Below are 24105 nucleotides of genomic sequence, written 5' to 3' on the forward strand. Positions count from 1 at the left end.
GTTTCGCCTGCAGAAAGGGAATGAAAGGCGTTTACTTGTGGCTTAAATTTCTTGTTTTCTCTTTCTCAATATTAGAATTGGGGATTAGAAGTTGTATTAATTGACAGCAAATTATATTACTTAAAAATTTCCTTGAATCAAGATTTTTGCCAATTAAAGAGTTGAACATGTGGGAGGGAACAGGAAGTATTTTATAGTGAATTCTGAATTGGGAATTTTTAATAACTTTCTTAAAGAACAGAAGATAAAGCAGCTACATTTTTCATATTCTTATGTTTCTTTAACTGAGAGGCTCTGCTTAACAGATGGCTCTTAAATGCTTTAAATCTGTTTAAAAAACCCAAACCCCCAAAAACTGCCACCTACTTAACCATTTTTTTCTTTGTGTTTTACGTCTCAGCCCTTGTGTTTCATCTCTCTGTGTTTTGGTACTGCAGAAGCAAACAGAATTAATCCGAACTATAGATTTTACTGAACTGTTATTCTTTTGTTAACGTAAATAAATAACATTCTATTCAGATATTGTCTCAGTCTTGAAAGCCTTCATGAAAATTAATATCTCACTATTTAGTCGGTAATGAGGATAGGTTGAAATGTGTGATCTTTTCATGGGCACATCTCTCCAATGTAGTCAGAGGCATTAGTGTTGTAGTTGTCAATATTTTACCATCTGTTTGCCCCAAATGTGTCTCAGGAAACAATTTGTAACCAGTTGAAGTATTCTTAAATGTTTTAACTTCCTGGATAAAGTTTTGCACTATGCCAGTGGGATGTTTGTTGTTGTTTTGAAGAGGCTCGGAATGGGAAGTTCATGCAGAATTCCTTGCTGAAAATGTCCACAGCATCTCAATAAAGAGTATCTTGCTCAAGTTTATCCCATGTGAAAATGCATTCTCTGCCTTTTAACTTAGCCTTTCTTTTCTGAACATAAATGTTGCTCAAACTCAATTAGCTTTCATTTTATTGTTTGCTGGTTTTGGAGTATGCTGCTTAAGTAATTAACACATATGTGATTTAGAGGAGGAGGTATGAAACAAGCAGGTGGTTTGGGAAGTTTTTGTTGTAGTTTTACCTTCTGTTTCACTGCCTGCTCAAGCCCTGTTCTTTATTAGTAATTCCTTTATGTAGGTGTGACTTCAGGTTTCAGTTGCTGTGGGCTTTCTCCAACTACTTGATCTTGTTACATCAACATGAAAGGCTGCATTGTGCAGCAAGACCTTGGGATGGACTTGTAAAGTTGGCTGTTCCTACAGCTACTGGTGGTATTTGTATTTTCAGCTCCTAGGAGCTTCAAGTATCATCTAAGATCATGTTGTGACAGATGTTACTCAGCTGTGGAACTGAAGGTATCTCTTCCTGCCAGGCTTTCAGCAGTGGCTTGCCTAGGGTAGCTTCTCTGCAGGCTCAGGCAGGACCAAGTGGTGAGTAGCAGCCCACATGCAGGTACTCAGTGTAGATCCAGGAAATAAGCTTCTGATTGACAATAACTGTTCATTACGGTGCTTCCTCTATGGCTCTGGTCCATGCCTGCACAGACAGTTATTTTGGAATAGTACTTGCACACATAAAATGCTGAGCTGATCCATGGAGGCTGCAAACTGGACACTCTGTTTGCAGAGGTGGGAATGTGCTTGAATTGGTTGGGCAAAGAAGGTAAGTGGAAACATCCCCTGTGCAGGGTTACAGTTCTGGGGGCTCAATGAGAGGGTAGCCAGACAGGGATGTAGGTATATCCTTCATTCTGCACTTGAATCTCGGCTGCTTTGGTCCTGTCTCCATGCTTGGTAACACTGTTAGCAGTCTAACAATAGGGGCAGAGTCCTAGTCTTTCGGGTAAAAGATGAAGTGTGTTTGGGAAGGGGAGCCTCAATCTGTCCCAGTCCTACCAGTTTGGTGCCAGTGGGAGATGTCCGGAGCCTGGAGAAGGATCACGGGTCAGCAGGAGAGTGCCTGAAAAGCAGCACAAAGGAATTCCTGCCCCTCCAGCCAGTAAGTTGGCATGGGGGCAGAACTTAAGTCCCTTTATGCAAACACACATCACTTGGGGAGTAAACAAGAGGAGGTAGAGACATACACATGCTTGAAGGGCTATGATCTTATTGGCGTTACAGAGATGTGATGGGATGTCTCCTATGACTGGAGCACTGGAATGGAAAGATACAGGCTTTTCAGGAAGAACAGGGAGGGGAGACAAGGGTAACTTTAGCTGTCTTGATAGCCACAGAAGCTGTAGCTGCCCTATCCCTGGCAGTGTTCAAGGCCAGGTTGGACAGAGCAACCTGCTCTAGTGGAAGGTGTCCCTGCCCATGGCAGGGGGTCGGAACTGAATGAGCTTTAAGGTTCCTTGTAACCCAAACCATTCTGTGATTTATTTTATTTTTTTTTTTTTTTTTAAATCCAGGTGCTATATGTAGCTGAATACAGTTTTTCAGTGTGTGGTGGTGGGTGTACAATTTGACACATGCTGCTTTATAGTTTTTAGCATTCACACATAAAAAGACATCCTGAAGACTTAAAGTAATTGCTTCTGAAGTACTCCAAGTGTGGAAATTTTGCCTAATCTCGAACAACAATGAGAGAAAAGTAAATTATGGTGAAAAGAATAATACCACAGGAAGCTTTGGAGTGTATTCCTGCTGATGGACGATTTGGCTTTCACAGCAGCTTTACACAGATCACTGAAGTTCAGTAAATGAAAAGGAAATCTAAGTCCCTTGGGTCTTCGCTAATTACACCACAATGAGTAGCTACAGTGTCAATGCAAAACCTGATTGTAATGCAGCCTTACTACTAAGACATCTTTTGTAGGCAAATTGAGGCGTTGGCATTCATGGCTCCTCAACTATAGCACTGCCTCTTCCTGAAAGGCTGTAGTGGTGTTTAAACAGTGGCACGGCTTGTCTTTGGTGCTTGGTTTTTTGATGACCATGGTTCTCTCTGTGTGATAAACACATAAATGTATTGGTTTTCGCAAATCATAGGTGTGGCTATGTGGATAGAAGTGTATGAGTTCACAATAATAGAAACAAAGCTTGCTAAGGACCCAAGATTAGACAACAAGTTGAAAATGGCCAGAACTCTTGGGCAAAATGGAGTTGCATAGCAAAAGAAGTTGTAAAGGTAAAAGAAAGAAGGGGTGTGTGTGTGTGTGTGTGTGTGTCTTGATATAAGAAAAGCTAGTGCCTGGAAAACATAAAGTACTTTTTACCTTAACTTAGGTTGTAGAAAGAGAACAAGGTTTGTGTTGTTAAGCCTGTGGAATTTAGTGGCCCCACTAAACATGACTTACTTTAGAAGACTAGTGTGAAACAATTATCTTTAGCTTTAAAGAACAATGTTTGTGTTGTAAGTCTGTGGTGAGATAACAGGATTTAGTGGCACTGCTAAACATGAATGAGTTATTTTCACACCATCCTTCTACTATCAGTTAGTTTAGAGACAGAGCCTCTCAAGCATCGCCTGCTTTGGATACTCCTTGTCTGCCCATCCTACAATAAATTTTGCAGGAAGGTTTTAAATCTTTGTTTTAAATTTTTAAAACAGATTTTTAAATCTGTTTTAAATCTTTGCTGGTTATCAGAACCATTACAGATATGGCTGGTTTCATCTAGTTGTGTGATTACTGGGGCATCCAACTGTGCCAAAGGTGAAAAGTGCACTGTGAGGAAGACTGCTTACTTCATCTCGAAGACCCCTACTCACAAGAGGAAGACTGCTTACTTCATCCTCAAGACCCCTGCCCACAATCACCGGAGAGCAGTGTGCAGATGCCAAGAGGAGGAAACTTATTATCATAAGTTCCTGGAGCTAGTTATAATATTCCCCACCTATACACGGGAATTATCAATATATATATGTGACTAATGCAATAGTGAAAGTATATAAACCTGTAACAAATGCTAATCACTCGTGCCTCTGGCTGTGGTCACGTTCCCAGCGCTGTTACTTTTGCTTTATTGAGTTTGCCCCTCAGTAAAACCTTGTTATCTCATTTAGAGGAGTGAGTTTGTATTTCACAAATGCGGGCTCGTCCGGGATAAAGCCTGCTTTGCTTCTGTGAGCCTAGGGGAGGGAATCCGAGCGAAAGGTGTGCTCTACCCCAATTTCGGCAGTTTGCTTGGTTTCTTCTGGTCTCATCGGCGCTTGCAGGTTATATCCTGGGCAAAGAAGGGGACTCATAAAGCAAAAATGGGGAAGGCTCCCAGGGAAACTGTGAATTACAGGTGACTGTGTGCATGAAGACCCAGACAAGAAAATGGACTGTAAGTACTGTTCCCTTAAGTGGGAATATGGGGGTGATCAGTGTGTGATGAGACACGGACCGGGTAGCCGGGATCTGTGAAGACACGGACCAGGTAGCCGGGATCTGTGAAGCAAGTGTGGAGTCTTTCTAACTGTGGTTCCAATCTCCTGTGAGGGAATTGGCCTGTGAAGAGATGAAGTGAACAAGTAACTGAAGAAAGACTGAAAGACCCCCCCAGGGTAAAAGTTCAGGACAAGGGGCAGGTAAGTCGAGTCCCTGGGAAAGAAAGGGAGCAAGGAAATGCCGGCCGAAATACCTCTGGACAGTCCTCTGGGGATTATGTTAGCTGACAGGAGGATAAGATAAAGAAATTCAACAGGAGGAGGGACAAGACTAGGGGTGTCAGGGGCTCTACCTCCTGGGGAATATCAGGTAAAGGGGATACCTATAAGTCATAAGGAGACATCCTACGCGAGGTAAAGAGTGTGGATGCTCGCCCCAAGGGTTGGTTTGGTACAAGGGTAACTGTGCTAACAGCTTTATGAACCTTTGGCAGGTAAACAATGGCTTAAGATTTACGTGTTACCAGTTTTTGGCTTAGATGACATTCTGTGTGAAGTGGGTGATTGGGAGACGGGCCCTCGTGTGAATGAGTGTTTTGTGTGAGTGAGATGGGGCATAGCTACGGAGCGAGTATGGAGTCCTGATCCGTGGTTCCGTGTTCTCCACGAGGAGAGCGGCCAGAGACGGACAAAGCATATGTGTCCTTTGAAATTGAACCTATTGTTGAGGTTTGGTGTCCTGTCCACCCTAGTGTTGTGTGAACCACTTTTCATCTTCAAGTGTTTTTCTGTAAGGATAAAGTGCTTGTGAAATCTGGTCAGGATTTTGGTGTGTTAATTGCCCGGCAAATTGGTCTGATTGGGACCGGATTGAACCTTCAGGTGAATGAGTACAAGTAATTTGTGGGAATTTGGGAGAACTGAAGAACCAGTAGAGCAATATAGGGGTTAACTGTCAAAGCAGTGTTCAAGCTCCCTGGCGCGGAGCTCGAACTAGCTGTTGCCCTATCTGTCATCACTGTAATTTGTATATCCAAGCTAAGTGTCCTGCTTGTTCAAAATACATTATCTCTTTTGGTGGGAGACAAGAGGTTTATTTACAGAACTGTTTGGAATTTAGGTGTATACGTTGTGGGTGCAGCACTCCATTATACCTTTTACTGTGGGAAAAATGTTAATGTTGTAGGGCTAGCCGTATCATATATCTTTAAAGGATTACAATGGGAGGACAGCAGAGTGGGGGAAGAGCCTGTTAGGTTGCACTTTAGCTCATTGGAAAGATAGAGGGGTGCCACAAGGAGGAAGTGTGAATAAGAAAACCCTGATCAAATGTTGTAATTGATGGTGGCCTTTATATAAATTGGAAGATGTTGCCCTTCAATGGAACTTTTGAACTATAATACATTGTTACAATTGATGTTGTTCTTAAAGTGACAAGGAAAATGGGATGAAGTGATGTATGCAGACATGTTTTTCACTTTAAGAAACCACCCGGCTTGACAGACTGCATATGAAATTAATATAGCTCAGCCAGATCCCTTAATTTTGGCTTTGGAAAAGGACAGGGAAAACCAGAAAGCTGGAGAGATGTTGTTCAGCCTGTGATACTGGGGAAAGATGTTTAAAGTTAAAATCAATCAAACAAACAAAACAAACCCAGAGTAATCACGAAGATAGGTTGAAAAATCAGGTATCAGAGCCTTATCAGAGGCGCACCCTCTGTATCTGTCCTATCTGATATTGATAAGGAGGAGGAGATTGCTGTCACTGGCAACAAACAGCAGAGTTAAGAAGGGGTTAAAACAGAAGTGCTGTTGCAGAGGCAGGCATCTGCAGCCGCTGCAGAGCAGTGTGAACAGCTGTGGAAAACCAAGGGGGAAAGGAGGGGACCTGGCGCAGCTCCTGTGTTTGAGCGTGGGATGAGTGTTGGGGCAGGCAGACAAGTGGGAACAGGCATGCTGACAAACGGGACTGAGGGCTTGCTGGACCCTCACTGAACAAACCCTTTTAGTTGTATGAAGTGATATTAATTAATAACGATGATTTAACATTAATGGTGGACAAAAGCCTAAACCCTGCTCATTTCTTACCTGGGGAGCAAAAAGAAGGTTTAACCCATAACTGTTTAGAAGTTATACAATACCAGACCAAGATTTGGGAGGATTTGATGGAACAGGCTCTCCCGGAGGGTGAAAGAATATAGGTGGATGGATCGTCTAGATTTCTACAGGGGAAAAAGGATGTCAGGGTATGCACTAGTTAACAGAGAAATGATGCAAATCATTGAAAAAGGGAAATTACCCTCAGATTGGTCTGCTCAAGTGTGTGAGCTATATGCTCTGAAAAGAGCTTTAGAATACCTAGTGCCTAGGAAGGGAACTATTTATACTGACTCGAAATATGCATTTGGTGTAACAAATACTAATCACTTGCGCCTCTGGCTACAGTCATGCACCCAGCGCTGTTGCTTTTGCTTTATTGACTTTGTCCCTCAGTAAAACCTTCTTATCTCATTTAGAGGAGTGACTTTGTATTTCACACTCTATAAACTCATAGAGTTATGTTTGATGCTCAGGATGACTCTGGAAAAGGTGTTCAAGTGCTGGGTACTGCTGACCTTGCTCTTTTGAGCACTCTTTAGCACCATTCCAGCCAGTGAAAGGTGCTTATCGATTTAGGAAGGAGTGTGGGATCAAATACTGAGTAACTTTAGTAAAATGCTGTGCTGGACAGGTGTATTTTGACTTGATCTATCTATTGACTTGATCAAGAAAGGAACCATCTGTAGTAAACAGAAGTAAACTGTTGCAAGTGAAATGCAACCTGACCTTATTTCAATTATGTGAACAATTAAAACCACTGAGCACACCAAGTACCGAGGGTTAGACACAGGAAGGATGTGACAAGGTGATGAATCAAATTCTCTGCATTTGTTTTTTTCTGTTTGCATATCCAGGATGGGTGAATCAACCGTTTGGGGGTGACTGGAATTTATTTTGTTCAGAGGCAGGGAAAGCTCTGTGATAGCACTTGTTTATTGCATCTCGCATTCCTTGGTAATCCCCTTCTGTCTTCACCACTCTCCACCTCTTCACTTCCTTCTCCATCTTTCAGACCTCTTGCAGCCTTCCCTTTGTTTCAAAAGCTTCGTGAGAAGTGCATCTCTTGTAGGTTCTCTGCGTATAATTCTGTAGTGGGACATTCTCGCCCTGAGAAATGAATCGGGTGTGCTGTTTGCAGAGCACTCTTTGACAGTTTATATACCAGAGGAGTCTGGCTGTGTCATTTTGTGCTGCAGGATGATGCCAGGAGTAGGTGAGTGCAAAGGAAGAAAAACCTGCTTTGAACAAAGCAAAGGCAGTGATGCTTTAACCTTACCCCTGTAATTCAAACCGTAAAACTTTACGGGTATAAAACTTGTGGAAAATGTGTGCTTAAGCTGGTGTGTGTTCCCTCATAGATGTCACCAGTAGCATGGCCCTACCTAACCCTGTCCCTTTGTATGTTGCTGTAATGATTTCCTGGTAACAGGATCCTCTGGTACTGACGCTGACCCACTCTATTGTGCTGGATCTGTTCTGATTTAGGTTCTTACAGACTCTGCTCAAGTTACCTCGTCGTTGTTCACCAGAGAGAGAATTATTGCCTGCAATTGTTCCCCAGTGCAAATGGTCGAAGCTTGTTTCCTGCTTTTTACTCAGTATTTTTTCTTAAAAAAGTTCCATTTTATACTTCTCCACAGCTGTGTATGTAGAGATCTGTGGAACTCTACATAGGATCGTTTTGTTGTACGTTGTAGCTTAGGTATTTGGGGTGCTCAGCCGTAGATTACTACTCCATCACCTTCCCTTCTGCTGGACAGTGCCTAGTGCCCCTTGTTTGTGCTGGTCTGAGCCAGTGATTGGGCTGTGTGTACTCTGTGTAGTATGTGGAGCAGTCTTGGAGTAGCCCAGTAGTCTGCAGGCCATCTTCACACTCTGCTCCACAGCTCTGCACCATCCTCTAATCACTGCTTTTGCGTGCCACGTATGGCTGTGCTGACAGGCTCCGTGAACCAGGGCTGCTCCCTTTGCCTGCTGCCAACATAATCTCTTTGGGTACCCATCCCCTTCAAGGTGCATTGGTATGAAGGTACTGGGTAATGAGGTAATGCGGTAATGAGGGGTGCTTGGTTGTCTTGTCTGCTTAGTGTGTCAGGAAGGATGTGTATCCTATCTGGAATATAAGGTGATTGCGACCTGGACACCTCAAGGCAGAGCAGGTCAGCCTGTGACCCATAACTAGCACGAGGGTATGTTCCTTGCAACAAATATCGTTGATGAGCCCTACGCCTTTATGCTGTGTGGACTTGCTTGGAGCAACCTGGTCTGGTGGAAGGTGCCCCTGCCCATAGCAGGGGGGCTGGACCTAGATGATCTTAAGATCCCTTCCATCCCAAACCATTCTATGATTTCTTATAGATCTTCACAGAGAGCAAAGCGAACTTGTAATGTGATGATCAGGGTTGTGATGTTGTCAACAACCCAGGTTTGCTCCTCAGTGCTGTTTTGGTGGTATAGATGCAGCCAGTAAATATGAGGCATTGCTCTGAGGAAAATTATGAATTTGTAAAGCTTGATAGGTTCCCTGTGACCTGCTGCTTGGGTCCTGACAGGTTGTGGGGAAAACTGGGGCTGGATTTGCTCCAGTTAAGCTGGTATCCAGCTGCTATCCAGCTTAACTGCTAGCATTCTGAGGGATCTTGGGTTTCGGTATACCCTGTTCCAAGACCAGTGTAATGATACTGACCTTGGTTGTACAGTGCTTTCAGATCTGCTGGAAGATGTTTAAGGGCTTGCTGTTTTGTGACAAAGGCCTACAAATAGGTTGTGACAGCTCAGGGAGCCTGTGCAAGTAATAAATACAGCTAGGTGGGTAATTTGAAGTTCTTAGTACTATCATAATAACCAAGTAACCTGTGTTTGAGTTAAGTGGTAAAGTTTGCTGCTGGCAAAAAACATTAGGCTTTTATCTTTTCTTTTGCTCTGCTTTGTTTTGTGGGGTATGATCACTTGCAGGTGACTTTGCAAAGCATCCTGTACCTATTTTCTGCTCTTCAAAGGATTTAAGATGGTGTTGATCTTTATCTCTCCTTGTCCCACTCTGTCTCATAACAGTTTGTGGCTTTTCACCTTTTACTATATTAAATTTGTTACTGAGAAATGATGTGTGACTGCAAGGAGAGACTGACTTTGAGGTGGTGTTTGAATTAGATACCCCTGGAATTTCAGTGGGCTGGATATGATTTGGAAGGGATACCCCTGTCTCATCATCTCCTTCATGCTGGTGTTTAATACAGGCTAGTTCAAATGGGTCATGTTGCCATATAAAATAAAAGGGAGTTGGAGCAGCAAAGAGAATGTAGAAGATCGTCGCTAGATAAAAGCCTCCCCTTAGCCCTACTTCTTTTAAGAGTTCTTGTGACAGAGCTCTTGGCAAGAGAACAGAAAAGTGTGAACATACTTGCAGTGGAAAGTGGAGAAGGTTAAGCCCTGAGATCAAAGGGAAGGAGTAGGGCTGAAATCCTCCACTGCAGAGGATCAGGCTTCACCCTTCCTGGCTTGCTGATCAAAGGGGGTGTTGCTTTAGGGGGTCGGTAAGGCAGGGAAAAACCCTTGCCTGGATCCCTTCCTCTCAGCAAAATCAGCAGCTCGTGGGTAGCCTTTGCATGGTGTTTCCTTCTTTGCCCTCATCTTTAGCTAATGGCAGCAGCCTGTGAGAAGTTGATATGCCAGCCTGCGTTTTCCTTTCCAAAATCAGCACTGAAGCATGCTGATAAAAACTCATTGGAGCTCACAAACAGTTAAGCAGCCCATCTGGGAGGGAGTCCTATGCACTCCCACATTCACAGTGTCTGTGGGAAGGGAGCTGCTGCCCTGCACAGGATCTGTGCCTTCTGCTGGCAGCCTCTGCTGTGTGTCAGGCAGAACTTCCTGCACACCCTCTTTGGTGCTTGCTGTTGAAGTTGCTGACCGTGTTTTTGGGGGCTGCTAAAGGGGTCAGCAGTACATTCAGACCGATGATGAGACGGGTTTGCTTAACCTTGGTGAAACCTTTAGACCTCATAGCAGCCCTCCAGTATCTGAAGGGGCTCTACAAGGATGCTTGAGAGGGACTCTTCATCAGGGACTGTAGCGACAGGACAAGGGGTGGTGGGTTTAAACTGAAACAAGGGAAGTTCAGGTTAGATGTAAGGAAGAAGTTCTTTACCGTGAGGGTGGTGAGGCACTGGCACAAGTTGCCCAAAGAAGTGGTGAATGCTCCATCTTGGCCTGTGTTCAAGGCCAGGTTGGACAGAGCCTTGGGTGACATGGTCTAGTGTGAGGCGTCTCTGCCCATGGCAGGGGGTTGGAACTGGCTGATCTTAAGGTCCTTTCCAACCCAAATAACTCCATGATTCGATGAAACTGGGGAGCTAATTTGAAATATGGGCTCTGCTTTTGAGGATGGGATGGTTTGTGCAGGTTCTGCATGCTGGGAGCATGCTTGAGGCCTGCAGGGAACCATAGTACTTGGATGCTTTGACTCAGAGATCCTAAATACCCAGAGTATGCTGTATAGATCCCTTGTCTGGAGTCTAGTAAGTGCTCAAACTAAGTGGTGCTTGACCAAGATCCAACAAGTGTTTGACAGTAACTGATGGAATTGCAACTATTAGACTTAAGGCTTATGAAGAATGCAAAGAACTATACCTGGCCGTATGTATTTATTTTTAGAGTCACATCCTGGTAGTACATCTGAAATGAGTATGTTCTTGATCACAAGGAGGTCAGGAGCAATGACCCCATAACTAAGAATCTTCTGTGGGAAGCAGGAAGTTAACAGTCATTGGATATCCTATCAACTTGCTTTTCCAGTTCAACAAAAGTGATTTCTTTTCACAGCAATGCTGAGTGACAATAACTCTGTGAAGCTAAAAAGTGATTGCTCACCTCCTGTGCAATGGTGTAAGGTGGCTGCACATGAAGATGAGAAGACCAAGCTGGTTTTTAAAAGGTACTCGCAAGTAAGTGTCATTGTGGCAGCAACGTGGAGGTCGGTTCCTCCCCTCTTTGTCTGGGCAGTTACAAAAAGGATGTAAAAATCAAGGGATGAGGTTGCCACATGAACTGAGTGGGGAGTTAGGTACACAGCCTTCCCTGGGGCCCTGTCCAGTCAGGCCTTGAACACTGCCAGGGATGGGGCAGCCACAGCTTCTCTGGGCACCCTGTGCCAGCGCCTCAGCACCCTCACAGGGAAGAGCTTCTGCCTGAGATCTTAGTCTCCCCTCTGGCAGTTTAGAGCCATTCCCCCTTGACCTATCAGTGCAATCTCACTCCATTGTTTATAGTTTGACATCAAATTAGAGTTGAGTGTGTGCTAATACACATCCAGAACCATGTTTTAAACCAGAGAAGTTCACTACCATGATGCCTCTATGCCATGTGAATTTTTAGGTCTTAGAGCTGCAAAACCTCTCAAAGCCAAACTGCTACATCCACTGGTGTTTTGAGCACCTGAGTGGTGCAGCCCCAGCTGAATGTAGAGATAGTTGATGAGCTTCTATGGATGAAACCCAGCCTTATTCATCTGCTGTGAGCCCCTGTTTTCTGCCAGTCAGCTGATCTTTGCAGCCCAACCTGTAATGAAGGTTTAGCCCTCCTGTCAGTGCTAAATCTGACCTGGTTAAATCAGATGTGAGAACAGTGCTGCTTTGTTGGTCACCTTGTTTGCATCACAGGCAAACTGAGTCCCAGGATTGCATCTATTAGTCCATGTGCTACAAGCTTTTATAAGCACAAATAATCTTGGAAGCCTGTATTCAAGAAGCACTGAGCACTCAGTAGGTTGTATGTGCAACAAACGTCCAGTCCTTAGGAAGCCATGGGAAAAGGAAATCAATTCTAAAGCTCAAACTTCATATTAGCGTAACAACCACGACTCTAAGCAAATAATGATGCAATTCTTGCAGCTTGGTTTAGACATGAAATGAGGCAGGGGAATATTTGGAGATCAACAGTGAGATTCTTTAGGAATGAGTAGATCAAAAACATGGTCTATATTACTCAATTTTCCAGTTGGTTGTGCTTGGTTTTTTCTTCCTTCTGCATGTTTTTTTTGGGGTGTAAATAATAAAATTGGCCTTCTCAATTTAAACCCGAGTATGTAAATTCTGCGTTTTGGCCATTTTATTTGTGAGTGATGCCCATTTACCTTAAATCTTGAAGAATTTGGAAGTCTCATCCTTTTTTTGACTTATGTGAAAGTATGTGTTTCAAAATAGAGTGGCCCTTTAAAGAAGGTACCCAGAAGGTCCTTTTGGTTGCTTTTTAGGAGCTGTTTGACCCATCAGAGATGCATTTAGAGTGTATGATGCAGGCATAGAACTGCATAATTCAGAGTGACAACATGTAATGTTTTCCTTATCAAAGCATCTCTGTATCTTCGTACTTTCCTGCAGGTGGCTCTGAAGAGTTGATAAAGACTTGCAGTGAATAGAGCAATAGTTTGTCTTGGTTTGAATCAAAATGCATGTTCAACTGTCTTAAATTTGTGTAAAAAAAAGATGATTTAACACTTGATGGATTGCTGGAAAACAAGATTATATGTTTCTTTTCTCTCCTACCCCTGCCCCTTCCTGTTTGTTTTTAGACTTCTTGCACTGTTTGTGGTTGGAGGGTGTTTCCTTTATATCCTCAAGTTACATTTTGGCCCTGAAGAGTGTGACAGAACAAAAATGCCATATGTGGACCTCGAGCGTGTAAGGGTTGGTATTTTTTTTGCTTTTATTTTTACTTAAAATTGACAATAAAGGAGTTAACAGGTGCTATAAGAGAGAATTAGAATGCTGAAGTCATCCTGTGAAGGGGAAACAGAATCATAGAATGGTTTAGGTTGGAAAGGATGTCAAGATCATCCAGTTCCAACCCTGTGCCATGAACAGGGATGCCTCACAGTAGACCATGTCACCCAAGACTCTGTCCAACCTGGCCTTGAGAATAGGTTCTGATTCATTTCATGCCATAGAACTTCTGGGTTTTATTCTTGTGGAGTGACAGCAGAAGTGCATTGAGAAAGTGGATTTTTAGGGGTAAAAGGAGATAACTGTGACTGTTAAGAATTTGAAACGAAACATGTTACCATAATTTTGTGTCAGTGTAGATTAGAAAATGGATGCAGATGAAAAGTTCAAGTCCCAAAGCCAACACATGAAACCAAAGGTATATTTTACTTCAGCCAGTTCCCCAGCCTGCTTTGCCTTGTAGTTGCTAAGATGTCTTTGGAATGTGGGGCAAATGTGCCAGAGGGTTTGGCTCTTAAGTTCATTGACTTATTTAAGGTAGCAGCTACTTCAGCTACAGTTTTGGGTATGGCTTTTAAGCTGGTGTAACAGACACCAATAAAACTTTCCCTTATTTGTTGATGACAGTTCCTTGCCTTTACTGCTTAGCCTGTTTGCTCTTTATGACAGCGCTTACCTTGGCTTAGAGTTGTTAGTTTTGTCATCGGATGTCTCAATGCCAAGGCACAACTTGGAGCAAAAGCCCTGATTTAAGATGGTCTCATCACCTTCTTCAGTGCATGTTTTTCTCCTTCTGAGCATCTTAGCCTCCCCTTTTCTTCTCCCTTGACAGATTTCTTTTCACAATAATATATTCTTGCTTCCAAACAACAAACACCTTAAGCCAAGCAAACCTAAAGACTGCATGGGCTGTGTTTATTGCTGTCTCATGATTCATTGTGTTTGTGTTGCGTGCAGGAGGAGGAAATAGCATTGCTCTTTATCTAGTTAGGTAGTAGCTGATTACAAAGCTGATTACAACTTTGCAGTTGTCAAGTGACTGGCATTACTTTTTGCTGATTGGAGGCGCAACTGTTAGCCTTAAAAATGAGGCTCTTCCAAAGATGCACTGAGTGTTACTTGCGAAGTGTACAGCACAAAGTTTCTCAGTCATGCTTTGCCCAGGAAGAAGTGTGGTGTTCATGGCCAGACTTGCAGAGACCTTTATAAGGGTGACAGAGGCAGTTCTGTAGAAGAATCTTGGTTAAAAAAGAAAGAAGCACAGCTTCCCTTCTGGTACACCTACGTACACACTTCCCTTTCCTCAACAGCACAGATGGACAACTGAGTTAGTACTAGATTTGAATCTTGAGTCGGAGTCCTGTGTTTGCTCATGTTTTCTTTTAATTTTAGGGGAGAAAAGATCAGAGTTGATTGGGGGAAGAGAGCATACGAAAAGATTTTATTTTAACTGATAAAAATAATACCTTTGCTGTTTGCCTTCTTTCTTACAGCAGATACTGGCTTGCCACTACAGGTTTCTAAAAACTACACGAGTAGTTACGTTGGTATGGTAAAATGTGTAGTTTCATTTGACAGCTTAATCTTTTTATGCAGTGTGGAACTGTAGTCTTGTTTTGGTGCTAGTCCTTGAAAGAATCATGGAATCACAGGATGGTTTGGGCAGGAAGGGAGCTTAAAGCTCATCCAGTTCCAACCCCCTGCTGCAGGCAGAGTCACCTTCCACTAGAGCAGGTTGCTCCAAGCCCCATCCAACCTGGCCTCGAACACTGCCAGGGATGGGGTAGCCACAGCTTCTCTGGGCACTTGCTGCAAGCGCCTTGCTATTGTCATAGTGAAGATGTGAAACACCCCCCACCTCGCATTCCTTTCAAAGTTGGGTTTTAGTCATTACAGCAATACTACTTTAGCAGTATTTATGGAAGAAGTGTTTCTTCATTTTGGTTAGTAAGCAAGTCCAGCCTGGCACTGCAGAGCTTTTCCCCAGTGGATGTGTCTCTGGTAAAATCCTTCCACAGGCAGAACTTGGGTCATGCAGTTGAGCAATGGAGTGGAATTCTGCTTGCTGCCTTGCTGAGTTAGATGGGTAGGGGTACATCTGATTTTGTGAGTAACAGTACAGATGTTCTCAAATGACTTCTTTCTACCTATCACTCTTACTAACCTAATTAATTCTTTAGAAAACCGCCTTTCCAGATTTAAGTGATTGGATGGAGGGACTTCCCTTTGCAGGTTTTCACCCTGCACTGGTTAGCATCTACATTTGAGTGAGTGCTTTAAAATGTCTTTTATCTCCTCCTTTAAGCTTTCTTTAGAAACCCCTCTTTTGCTAAACTGTTGGTAGATTGCATTAAGAGGACTTTGTATGTTCCTGAAGCTGGCTTTCCTGCCTGAAACCATGTCTGTTTTGTTCTAGAGAGCACAACAATATGCCAGAGCTGCGTTGCAGGAGGAATGTCGACCTTCGTATGTAAAGAAAGAAATGGGGAAGTTATTTGCAGAGAAATACAGCATGGATGTATCTCCTTTTGTAAAGAAAACTATAAATGAAGATGAAGCTTTATTTAAATATGAGCCTCCTTTTGGATTCCACAAGTTCTTTGATAAGCTTAAAAATCTCCTTGAACTCTTACCTGAGCATGATTTACCAGAAGATTTGAAGTCAAAGCACTGTAAGCGTTGTGTGGTTGTTGGCAGTGGTGGAATTCTTCGTGGATCAGAGCTGGGTCACTTATTGAATCAGTTTGATATTGTTATAAGGTATGTATTTTCCATTTAAAGATTCCAACTACTTCAACTTTATTTTATGAGCAGACTTTGGGTTTTAAGGGGGGAAGTATTTATCAACATTTATGCAGCTTATAAGACTTCCTGAAAGTGCTGTTGAGAAATTTACTTGTGATTTGATGGAAGTTGGAATTTTATTAGCAAAATAAATTGTCCTGTTCACAAGACAGGAATTCAGTGTGATTACAGAATCCTAGAACAGTTTGGGTTGGAAAAGACCTGAAGATCATCCAGTTCCAACCCCTTGCCATGGGCAGGGATGCCTCACACTAGACCATATCACCAAAGCCCTGTTCAAACTGGCCTTGAGCACTGCCCAGGATGGAGCATTCACAACTTCTTTGGGCAACCTGTGCTAGTGTGTCACCACCCTCGCAGTAAAGAACTTCTTCCTTATATCTAACCTGAACTTCCTCTGTTTCAGTTTGAACCCATCACCCCTTGTCCTATCACTACAGTCCCTGATGAAGAGTCCCTCTCCAGCATCCTTGTAGCCTCCTTCAGATACTGGAAGCTGCTTTGAGGTCTCCATGCAGCCTTTTCTTCTCCAGGCTGAACAGCCCCAACTTTCTCAGCCTGTAGACTTCACATGCAAAACATCCATGGGCAGAAATGAGATGGAAACCAGTGAAATTATAGAAAGGTAGACAAACCTGGCATTATCCATTCAAATGTTCAAGCTTTCAGAGGCAGGCTTTAGGACTCGCCTCTGTCTTTTCCTCTTGGTTAGTTGGAATGCCTATTTGAAGGATTTTATAACAGCTTTTTCAAACACAGTAAAAAAATAATTGGTGCTTCAGCGTCCAGTTTGCTTACACACTGTACAGCATGCTTATCTTTCCTTATCTTTACAACATCAGTGTGTGCTTTCTGTGATTACCCATATTCTCTAACATGTGAATGAAAGGAACACATGCTCTGTATTTGTGCCTTCTGAATGCTGCTGTTTGAACTTTATTTTGAATTGTGTGAAGTCACAGATAAACTTAACACCAGCATTTCCCCAGGTTGCTTTGTAAACTAAGGAGGCCACGAGCATGATTGGGGCTGCAGCACCTCTCATATGAAGACAGGCTGAGAAAGTTGGGGCTGTTCAGCCTGGAGAAGAGAAGGCTGCGTGGAGACCTTGGAGCAGCTCCCAGTATCTGAAGGGGGCCTAAAAGGATGCTGCAGAGGGGCTCTTCATCAGGGACTGTAGCGATAGGACAAGGGGTGATGGGTTCAAACCTAAACAGCGGAAGTTTAGATTGGATATAAGGAGGAAGTTGTTTACTGTGAGGGTGGTGAGGCACTGGAATGGGTTGCTCAGGGAGGTTGTGAATGCTCCATCCCTGGCAGTGTTCAAGGCCAGGTTGGACAGAGCCTTGGGTGCCATGGTTTAGTGTGAGGTGTCCCTGCCCACGGCAGGGAAGTTCAAACTAGGTAATCTTAAGGTCCTTTCCAACCCAACCTGTTCTGTGATTCTGTTAATTGCTGTGTTTAGGGGAGTGCTCTATACAGTGAGTCAAAAGCACTGACACAAAGGCAGACAAACCTGTCAGCATATGGAGGGGCAGGGAACTTGCATTTGCTGCTCTCTGAAGTTAGAGCTGGCAGCATGAAGGTGACTTTTCTGCTGATACAGAAAAGTTTGTGGGACTTCGGCTGTTCTGTAGAACTACACATGGAGCTGGATGATGCTGTTCTTGTCAGCAGTGTGCTACATGTGACATTTTAGGTTAGCTGGAATGATGTAAATCCACAGGATGCATTACACTGCATTGGTAATTTAAATGTCTTTATGTAATACTCATGTGTGCATATATGTAAAAAAAGATAACACAGGCAGCTTCCTGTGTGTTTTCTTTCCCTTCCTCTTTTTAAGCCCCTCTGAGTTGGCACAAGGCAATGGATATTAAACTTTGCACTGCTTACTTTCCAATCCAAGCTTTTCTTCTTGAAGTTTTCCACTTGTGCCAGATGATCTATTCATAGGATTGGCATCCTCCCAAAGATCAGGGATGGATGAGCGAGATAAGGAACACTGAGATACTGAGGAAACACTCTACTCCACTCTTATCTGGGCCAGATAAAAGTTCTTTGCTTCAGTGTCTAATGTTCTCATGAGATTGTAACCTATGCTTATTAAATACAGTTTCTCTCTGTTCTGGTGGTTTTGTTGTTAGGTTAAATGATGCACCAGTTCAAGGATACACAGATCACGTTGGTAACAAAACTACTATCCGGATGACTTACCCAGAAGGAGCCCCTCTCTCTGAACACGAGTACCCTCCTGCTAGCTTGTTTGTGGCTGTTCTGTTTAAAAGTGTTGATTTCAACTGGCTTCAGGCAATGGTTAAAAACGAAACCTTGGTATGTAACCTGGCACTGTTATGTTTGTATGAATTTAGTTTGTTTTCTAATGGTGAAGAAGCTGACTGATCTCTTACCTCCTGGTTTAGTGTACTGAGGATCTTTTGTGTAACTGTGATGGTTTTAGCTCTGTCTCCTAGTTACTGGTAGTACCAGCATTCATGTTGAAGCCCCATGCTGACAGTAACACTTTTGTGCAGCTGTTGGTGGTTTGCACCAAGCTACAAGGCCTATCTAGTGCTTACTAAAGTTGGATTCATTTCACATCTGGTTTAAGTGACTTGAACAAGTCTTCAGAGCCTGAAATAGAAAGGAAATTTTTGGATTCCAGTCCATCTAAGTCTGCTGCTACAATAGGCATACATGCACACATACATAATGTGTGATTGAAGCATCACAGTTCTTAGTTCACATTTCTCTGTGGTTCCAAAGTTAAGAGGTTGTTTATTTCTCACTGACTATTTAAAGAAGTGCAGAGATTCCAAAGGAACTGGTAGAGAAGTTCCATATTTTGAAACTATTTAAATGGGTGGTTTCCACCTCCTTCGGTCTGTGGGAAGATCATTTCTGCCAGGTGAAAACCAGTAGCTAGGTTTTTCTGGCTACAGATTGAAAAAGTGCTCTATGATTGAGAGAGAAGCCCGCTTGTGAAGTTTAACACCTAATAGTTGAGGTACACTGGTGTTTCTGAACCACCTCAGCTAGAAACTGAATCCCTGATGAATTCTAGCACTTGTGTGCTGTGTCTGCCAGACACTCTGCAGTCTCAGTTTCCCTTTGCTGAACTGTGTTTTCTTTCTCTCAGCCTCTGTGGGTGAGACTCTTCTTTTGGAAGGAGGTTGCTGAGAAAATTCCTTTTGCATCAAAGCAGTTTCGGATTCTGAATCCAGTCATCATCAAAGAGACAGCTTTGGACATTCTACAGTTCCCTGAACCTCGATCCAAATTCTGGGGTTGGGATAAGGTAAGAAGCTTCCTTTTAGGTGAGGGAAACTGTAAAATAGAAAGTAAAACGAGGAACTGGTAGACATTTGGGGCTCTTCCTTCAGTATGTTTTCTCTGGGGAGTTTCAGAACTGATTTCGAGTAATAGGAAATTAATGTGCTCTCAAAGGACTGTTGTGTTTTCTTGTGTGAAATTGAAGTAGGATTTCAGCTCACCTTTTTAGGTGAGGCGTTATGCCTGTGCATGCTGACGTCAAATGTCATGGTGCTCATGGGTCCCCACGTGGAATACTGTGTCCAGCTCTGGGGTCCCCAACACAAGAAGGATGTGGAGTTGTGGGAGTGAGCTCAGAGAAGGGCTGTGGAGATGTAAGGGCTGAAGCAGCTCTGCTCTGGAGCCAGGCTGAGAGACCTGGGCTGGTTCAGCCTGGAGAAGAGAAGGCTCCTGGAGGGGAGACCTTAGAGAAGCTCCAGTGCCTAAAGGGGCTACAGGAAACCTGGAGAGGGGCTTTGAACAAGGGCCTGTAGGGACAGGCCAAGGGGAATGGCTTTAACCTGCCAGAGGGGAGACCGAGATGAGCTCTTGGGCAGAAGCTCTTCCCTGTGAGGGTGCTGAGACGCTGGCACAGGGTGCCCAGAGAAGCTGTGGCCGCCCCATCCCTGACAGCGTTCAAGGCCAGGTTGGACACAGGGGCTTGGAGCAAGCTGCTCTAGTGGAAGGTGTCCCTGCCCGTGGCAGGGGCTTGGAACTGGATGAGCTTTAAGGTCCCTTCCAACCCAAACCATTCTGTCAGTCTATGATAAATTCATTGCAGTACTGTTTGTTCACTCACCCATTATTGTGACTGGTGTTAAATATTCAAAACAAGCATTTGATGTACACTAAATGTGTTAAGAGCAGCCCTGCTAAATCAAGCCATTAATTAGCTATGGACAGGTGTGTCCCCAGCTGCAGAGAGTATGAAAACCAGGCCAGCGGAAAGCAGCCTTCCAGCTGCTGGGCTGGCCACATGGGTATATCCTCCCTGTCCTTTGCTCTAGCCATAGTATGGAGTGATGAATCACCCAGTCTAATTACACACTGCATTTTTGTTATTCTCATTATTTGTTTGAGAAATTGGGTGTCACTAGTTCTCTTGAACTGTGAGAAAATAACCATCATCTTTGTACCTCTTATGGGAAAGCATTTAATGGTATTGCTAGCGCACAAATGTGTAAAGCATCTTCTCACATTTAGTTATTAAAATGACCTAATGCATAAAGCTATCTTTTAGTTGAATTGTAGTATACCTGCCTTCTTCACAGGCTGCTCAGTGGGATACTCTGAAGAATCCTGTTAGAGAGCTTGTTGCCCAAGACTGCAGTACATCAGGAAATGTCAAGTTTAGCTGCATGTTGGGAGCTGAGTGGTTGGAGCGAGGGTTCACTTGTGGTTTAACTACACAGTAATGGGGCACGTTGCCTGCATAATAATGTCAGTATTCATAGCCAAAAGTCTTGTTAAAGGCAAATACTCAAGTTGTGTTAGTATTTGACCCGGAAGTTTTTAGTTTTACTTGATTATTTGATTCTTTAGTTGTAAGTGATTTGAGTTTGGATTGTTCAACTGATCTCAGTTTTAAGTGAGGAGAGAGAATAGACAAAGCCGTTAGTGTTTCCAAAACCCAGCAAAGGTGAATGTTTCAATTCAGCAGGCTTCATTTATCTCCCCCCTTTTCAGAATGTACCTACAATTGGGGTCACAGCAGTTGTTCTGGCCACGCATTTATGTGACGAAGTGAGCTTAGCAGGATTTGGCTACGACCTGGATCAGCCCAGCACACCTTTACACTACTACAACAACCTCTGCATGGCTGCCATGAACAGACAAACTATGCACAATGTGACAAGTGAAACCAAATTCCTGCAGAAACTGATCAAAGAAAAGGTTGTCAAAGACCTCACTGGTGGCATACATTGTGAGTTCTGTGGCACAGACAGCTAGTGATTGAAGTGCAGTGTGGTTTGGATGTGTTAAACTTCCAGAGGTGGAGCTGGAGCAACCTTTTCACTGTCTTTAGGTATTTAAAGTGTGTATAAACTGGACGTGGAATCTCTGCTTTTTTTTTAATGTCATTTTGTTGGACTTTTAAATGTCTTTTGCTGTCAGATTTTACTTTGCACATTTTTTGTGAATAACCATGTAAATACGACTTGGATTTGAAAGATATTCATTTAAAATATGTAATGTTTTAAGTTGTCTGAAGAAAAGCAGAGGTTTCTGTTTTCAGATGTATATAGTACGCACAATGCTAAACCTGAGTCGTCTAACAGCATACAAGAGGGTTTTCTCCACTGAACTACTGTCTCTGTTGATCCAGTTCTTGGTGTCTGACTCCTTTTCATGCATGCCATGAAAAGAAAGGTGAATGCTTCTCAAGTCTCCCAGTTCTTGCAGGTTGAGCATTGTGTTTCCTCCTTTAGTATTTATATTCATTTGGGTTTGTACTAATATTTTTTGGGGGGAGGGATGCGAAGGAGGAATGTGGGATTGAAGGTGAAGGAAAAGGAACTGTTATGGCAACAACTGAACAGTAAGTACTTTGGTGCTTTGGCATTCATGACTTATATTAAAATCATTGCATTAACGTTTTGGGTTAGAATCCTGCTTCATCATGAGGCATGTTTGGGCCCAGGGTGCACTATATGAGGATTTAGCCACTAGGAGGCTTTCACTTGAACCAGATCACTTGTCATTTCCATTTCTTAAGACCCAGATAAATGCTTCTAACTACTTGATGTGCAGCAGAGTTCAGCTGGCCCAGTTAAAGTGGCATTAATACAAAATCTACCCTTTTTCTTTTCTTTAAGTGACATGAGAATTGCTGGTTCTATAGAACACTGTTTTCCATGAACCTTCCAGTTAGGAGCAACAGGATCTATGACTAGGTTAAAATTTCCACTGGTTTACTGTATGATCCTTAAGTAATACATTACAGATACTGTAACCTTAATAGTTTACAATGGTGATAACCCTTAGGGGTTCTAGTGTTGACTGTTTAATTGAAGGGAGAAGTAGAGTTGTTTGCTTTCCTGTATCAGCTTTTAAGTCAACAATTGGGTGAGTGTAAGTTAAGAACAAAATCACATTGAGGAAGTAGTATGAACTAGCAGCAAGCTAGATACCTGCTGGAAACGGCATCCTTAACCCCAAAGCTATAGATTCATGTTCTTGTGACTGGAGATCAGTGCATTGCAAAGAAACTGGACTCTGCAGATCTGTCAGCAAGGTTTTGATGTTCATTTTTGTTACTAGTAGAGTAGTAGGTATGACTGTGTTTGCACTGAGTAATGTTAATCTCTGTGTGAAAAGCTTTCTTTGGGAATGAAAGCTTGTTAGCAAATTGATCAAAGCTTGGCCTTGAAACCTTGTTCTTTGTCAGAGACTCTCCACATGGTGAACATTCGCACTTATTTTTTTGCTATGGGTGGAGTTATGGATGTAATTGTAGTTCTGAATGTGGGAGAGCAAGATGAGGGTGGTTGGATTTTTTTTTTACTTTTGGGTTTTAATTACACGGAGAGAAGATCTAATGTATGATACTGTTAGACCACAGGAGCAGCAAACTGAGTCTCACTGTTATACTGAAAGGCAGTAAAATAACATCAGATCATAAAGCGTAACCCTGAAGAGTTGTGGGACCTCATCTTTCCTAAGTCCTGAGTAACTGCATGTCCTTGAAAGCCACTTGTGGATGGGGAACAAATGCTTGTCTCTGGCACTGTCTGTTTATAGCAATAATAGTAATCTAACTTCTCCATGAAAACCATGAGTTTTTGTACTAGCAATAAATTTCAGCTCTTATTTTATTTCTTGTAAGTATATTAATTATATTGTTTAATTTAAAAATATTCCAAGTGGGAAGAGTTTTATACAGATAGTCTTTGAGTTAATATATTAAAATGTGCTTATTGTTTTCTCCTGGTATTTAAACTGGAAGCAAAGTACCTTAGTTTCATTTGGTGTTCTGAAGTTTTGGAGGATCCCAGAACATGTGCATTGGGGGGCATCCTGAATGCACCAAATTGTGTTCAAAGCACTTGGTCCCTCACCAGTTTGCTTTATCCAGTAACTTAAAAGTAATCAGTTGATCTATCAATGTAAATGTCAATAGCTTTTTGGAGATGCTCTATTTACTGTCAAACCCTCAAATGATGTCGAGGTAGGATTGGAATTGTTTTCCCACTAGTCTTATGGCTCGTGATAAAACACTGTTCTTTGTGGTGGTGTGTGCTGCATTGAGTATGTCTGTGCAGGCTTGAGCATATGTGGAATAGCAGCAAAGTTCAGGTTGCAAAAAGCAATAAACTGATGAAACCACTTTCTACTTCTGTAGTTGTCTGCCTGCAATTTGTTCTGCCTCCTTTAAGGGTTTTACATGTCTTACTGGTCCAACTGAAAGGCTTTATGCAATCCCAGGCACTGGGGAAGAGGGGAGTTAGTGACTGATGGCAACTCTTTCTCCCTTATTGACACCTTTTAATACCTATTGGTGTAGTTACATCTCTTGATGCCTGGAAGAGAAAGTCCATGTCAACACTGGCCGTGTCATAGGCTTCCAGGATTGTGACTTCAAGTAGATGAGACTGGGTTATAGCACTTAAATTTAAGGCTGTGTCTCCTCCAGTGATGGAAGCAGCATCTGGTCTGTGCTTCAGTCTTGCTGGAGGTGATCTATGAACAGAAGCTGTTTGTGTCTCTGTGTTGCTGTGCCCCAGATCTTATGCTTTGCAAAGAATCTGCATCATCCCTTGTTGATAGGCTTTAATGGTGTTTGTTTAAAAAGCCAACGAAGAATCTGGAGCTGTGATAGTAGTGTTCCACATCAGGAATTCTCTTTGTAACTCTGGTAGGAG

At 42.9% G+C, this 24105-nt stretch overlaps 1 protein-coding gene across 8 annotated transcripts in view; it reads left to right on the top strand.

Moving 5' to 3' along the window:
* ST3GAL5 (ST3 beta-galactoside alpha-2,3-sialyltransferase 5) overlaps positions 1-23580 on the top strand; it is a 29252-nt gene extending 5672 nt beyond the window's left edge. Inside the window, exons 2-8 of one of the 8 annotated variants that reach the window (XM_062613514.1) lie at positions 1286-1421; positions 11229-11340; positions 12976-13084; positions 15543-15886; positions 18079-18265; positions 19071-19229; positions 20930-23580. In XM_062613514.1, the coding sequence (XP_062469498.1) occupies positions 1322-1421; positions 11229-11340; positions 12976-13084; positions 15543-15886; positions 18079-18265; positions 19071-19229; positions 20930-21193 (1275 nt within the window). In that variant the 5' untranslated portion in view covers positions 1286-1321 and the 3' untranslated portion in view covers positions 21194-23580. Of the gene's footprint in view, positions 1-1285; positions 1422-11228; positions 11351-12975; positions 13091-15542; positions 15887-17394; positions 17517-18078; positions 18266-19070; positions 19230-20929 lie in introns of those variants that run through there. The other 7 variants (XM_062613512.1, XM_062613517.1, XM_062613516.1 and 4 more) reach the window with 7 other exon arrangements.
* Positions 23581-24105: the final 525 nt, after the last annotated feature.

The sequence above is a fragment of the Pezoporus occidentalis genome, unplaced genomic scaffold (genome assembly GCF_034315485.1).
Source record: "Pezoporus occidentalis ecotype Australia unplaced genomic scaffold, CSIRO_AGI_Poc_V1 ctg168, whole genome shotgun sequence".
In the NCBI taxonomy this organism is placed as follows: Eukaryota; Metazoa; Chordata; class Aves; order Psittaciformes; family Psittacidae; genus Pezoporus; species Pezoporus occidentalis.